This window comes from Ceratosolen solmsi, unplaced genomic scaffold, assembly GCF_000503995.2.
Source record: "Ceratosolen solmsi marchali unplaced genomic scaffold, CerSol_1.0 scaffold47, whole genome shotgun sequence".
In the NCBI taxonomy this organism is placed as follows: Eukaryota; Metazoa; Arthropoda; class Insecta; order Hymenoptera; family Agaonidae; genus Ceratosolen; species Ceratosolen solmsi.
This window is the reverse complement of record NW_011948419.1, coordinates 487539-490924: the sequence shown is the minus strand read 5'-3', so window position 1 is coordinate 490924 and position 3386 is coordinate 487539. Positions and strand designations below refer to the sequence as shown.

The window sequence follows — 3386 nt, the reverse complement described above, 5'->3', positions numbered from 1 at the left end:
ATGCGCCTTGCCGAATGACGGGACAATGTTTTCAACTTATGTCAGATGTACATTTAACTTCGCCTTTAGCTATGTTTTATGTTGTATAGTGTCGTCTAGCCGATCAGAGCTTGGTTCATTCGTTTCTTACAGATTTTAAATCTACATTTCGTCATCTTTGGATTTAACAAGCCGCCAAGATGGGGAAACGTCAACATCAAAAGGATAAAATGTGAGTTCTTGTTACATGTTTATCATTAACTGCATAACGATGTTTATTTTTACCAATTTAGGATTATTTTTAATTAATTTTATCTCGATCTTGTATTAGCACAAAGTATAATTTTCAAAATAATAATTATAGTAAGGATATCGAATAAACAAAGTCGTGCGTTCTTATGATTGGTAACAATCGCACTGAATTATCCTGAGCAGGATGTAAATTTCTTGTCGTTACTAAGGGTTTCGATGATTAAACAATTATAATCTTATTATATAGTAAACATTATGAGAGAGTGATTTATATTTCTTGAATGTTTATTTGTATATTAAACATTATGTAATCGTAATGGTTTCTATAAGAAAGAGCAAACTAAACGTATATTAAAACGTTACGTATACTAAAATACAGTTACACCTGTGATTAAATTAAATTATAAAACAACTGTAAATATATGTAGTGCTTTTCTAGATAATACAAGTAAAAGAAATAACATGGCAAAATTTTATAAATTAATGAATTTATTATAATATACTGCGTTTCATAAGTGTCGTTAATTTACTAGTTTGTGAAAGAAAATCTTGAAAATTGCATTCAAAGTATTTTTAATATAATTGTATATATTTCATAAAAAAAGATTTGATTTTTTGATAAAGTTAACAATATATAATATAAATGTACTATTGCATAGAATCATCAAAGTTATGATTTTCTTTCATTTTAGGTATCTTACATACACAGAATGGACAACATTGTATGGTGGAAAAATGTCTGGCACTTCGTCAGAAACCAGTGAAGATACAACATTCCGTCGTTTGCCATTTGATCATTGTTGCTTAAGTTTACAACCATTTGACCATCCTTACTGCGATGCTCAAGGAAATATATTTGAACTAGAGGCCTTGTTACCTTACGTTAAACATTTTAAACACAATCCTGTAACAGGAAAATCCTTGGATATGAAAAGCTTGACAAAGCTAAATTTTTTTAAAAATACAGACGGAGAATATCATTGCCCAGTATTATTTAAAATATTCTCTAAACATTCTCATATTGTAGCGGTCAAAACAACTGGCAATGTCTTTTCGTATGAAGTATTATAAATTTCCTCGTATATCCTATTATTTTTTATGTTAAACACACACGCGCGCGCGCGCGCACACACACACACACACACACACACACACGTATATATATATATTATATTATTTTTTAGGCAGTAGAACAGTTAAATATTAAAAATCGAAACTGGAAAGATTTAATTTCTGATGTGACATTTACTAGAAAGGATCTTATTACTATTCAAGATCCTAGTGATGCTAGAAAATTTAATCTATCTACATTTCATCATATAAAAAATAATCTTCGAGTGGAGGACGAAGGTAATTGTAGTTCCGTTGAATAATTTGAACAGATAATATTTTTTCAGAATGAGACAATAATATTTTATTTTCTAACCATCTCTGTTATTAGAAGTGACTAAAGAACGAAACAATCCAAATGCCAAGTTAAAAACAGTATCGATGGAAACAAAAGAAATTCTGAGCGAGCTAGAGCGTGATTACAAGCCAGTAGGAGTAACTAAAGCATTAGAAAAAGTTAAAGCAGATAAATTTAATGCGGTTAGAACAGTTTTTTTATTATGCATAAATATAAATGAAAACTGTAGACAATTGAAATCACTTAATTATATAATTACTAGGCACATTACTCAACTGGAGCTGCGGCTGCAGGTCTTACGTCAACAGTAATGCCAAGAGTAACCGTACTAGAAGCTGCTATTCTCGAGGAAGATGTTGTTCGCTACGAGAGAGTAAAGAAAAAAGGTAATAGTTGAGAATTTAAGTCATTTGAGTTTCGTACTATTATTTCATCATTGTGAAATTCTTTTAGGATACGTAAAGATTATTACAAATTTTGGTCCACTAAATTTGGAACTACATTGCGACATGGTACCGAAAACATGTGAAAATTTTATGAAACATTGCCAAAATGGTTATTACAATGGTACAAAATTTCACAGATCCATAAGAAATTTTATGGTACACGATTCACAGCCACTTAAATAGTTATAACAGTTTATTCGTTATTGTATTACAACATTTGCATTAAACATAACTTTCAACAGATACAAGGTGGAGATCCAACAAATACAGGAAACGGGGGAAAATCCATTTGGGATAAGCCTTTTGAAGATGAATTTAAGCCGAATCTCGTGCATCAAGGTAGGGGGATTCTCTCAATGGCAAATTCGGGAACAAATACAAATGGATCGCAATTGTAAGTGTCGATAAAGTCTGGATTAATAAGGATTAGGGATTCAAGGGAGTATTGTAATTTTAGTTTCATTACGTTTCGTTCTTGTCGACACTTGGACAACAAGCACACGGTTTTCGGGAAAATTGTCGGCGGTTTAGAAACGTTGAATGCAATTGAGAAAATCGAAGTCGATAATAAGGATAGGCCAATCGAAGATATTATAATTCAAGCTGTACAGATTTTTGTCGATCCTTACGACGAGGCCGACGAGCAATTAGCGGCGGAAAGAGCAGCTGAAACTGAAAGACTGGCCAAGGAGGCTTTAGAGAAAAATACTCCAAGAAAGAGAAGCGGAGAGCAGGCTTTAAAAATTTATCGTACAGGAATTGGAAAGTACCTGAACCCAGCTATCAAAGATGATAAGTGAGTTTCAAACGTTGAACAAGCAATTCTCATCCATTTCCTAAATCCCCATATTATGATAATAAATTTAGTGTTGTAAATGGAATGTCCATAATATTTATTAATTTCGTGAATGACGAATTATAATGATGAATTATAACTTATTGTAGATTGGAGGCGAAGGACACAACGTTCGAAATTGCAAAGAAGAAGAAAAAAGTCGTGTCAAATACTTTTAATTTTTCATCTTGGTAGCCGAGCTAAAAGCTCAAATTATAAAAATGTAAAAATTGTACATTACATTAGCTCGTAAATTATTTTATTAATAATTTGACATTGAAATATATCGTATTCATACAATATCAATCAGATGGTAAAATTTCCATTAATGTTAACCCACCATGCGCTCTCTGCGCCCTAAAAACTTACTCGCACCACGTAAACGTAACGTTACTTTGCGAATGGTGATGGGGAGGGAGGAGAAGGAGGAGATTGCAGCCAATCCTACGTGCGGTCGGCAGCCACC

At 32.4% G+C, this 3386-nt stretch overlaps 1 protein-coding gene across 1 annotated transcript; it reads left to right on the top strand.

The window, feature by feature from the left end:
* On the top strand, nucleotides 1-3126 carry LOC105360482 (peptidyl-prolyl cis-trans isomerase-like 2). The gene is made up of 9 exons (XM_011497387.1): nucleotides 1-211; nucleotides 924-1293; nucleotides 1416-1581; nucleotides 1673-1821; nucleotides 1902-2025; nucleotides 2093-2241; nucleotides 2328-2479; nucleotides 2543-2881; nucleotides 3031-3126. The coding sequence occupies exons 1-9, from the start codon at nucleotides 180-182 to the stop codon at nucleotides 3113-3115; spliced, it is 1566 nt and encodes a 521-aa protein (XP_011495689.1). The 5' UTR covers nucleotides 1-179; the 3' UTR covers nucleotides 3116-3126.
* Nucleotides 3127-3386: the final 260 nt, after the last annotated feature.

What these genes read in the sequence shown, in the direction of transcription:
- LOC105360482 (XM_011497387.1), top strand. Translation starts at nt 180, where the DNA reads ATGGGGAAACGTCAACATCAAAAGGATAAAAT. An exon ending in GCAATGTCTTTTCGTATGAA is followed by an intron (nt 1,294 to 1,415) that starts GTATTATAAATT and finishes ATTATTTTTTAG; the next exon opens with GCAGTAGAACAGTTAAATAT. An exon ending in CCAGCTATCAAAGATGATAA is followed by an intron (nt 2,882 to 3,030) that starts GTGAGTTTCAAA and finishes AACTTATTGTAG; the next exon opens with ATTGGAGGCGAAGGACACAA.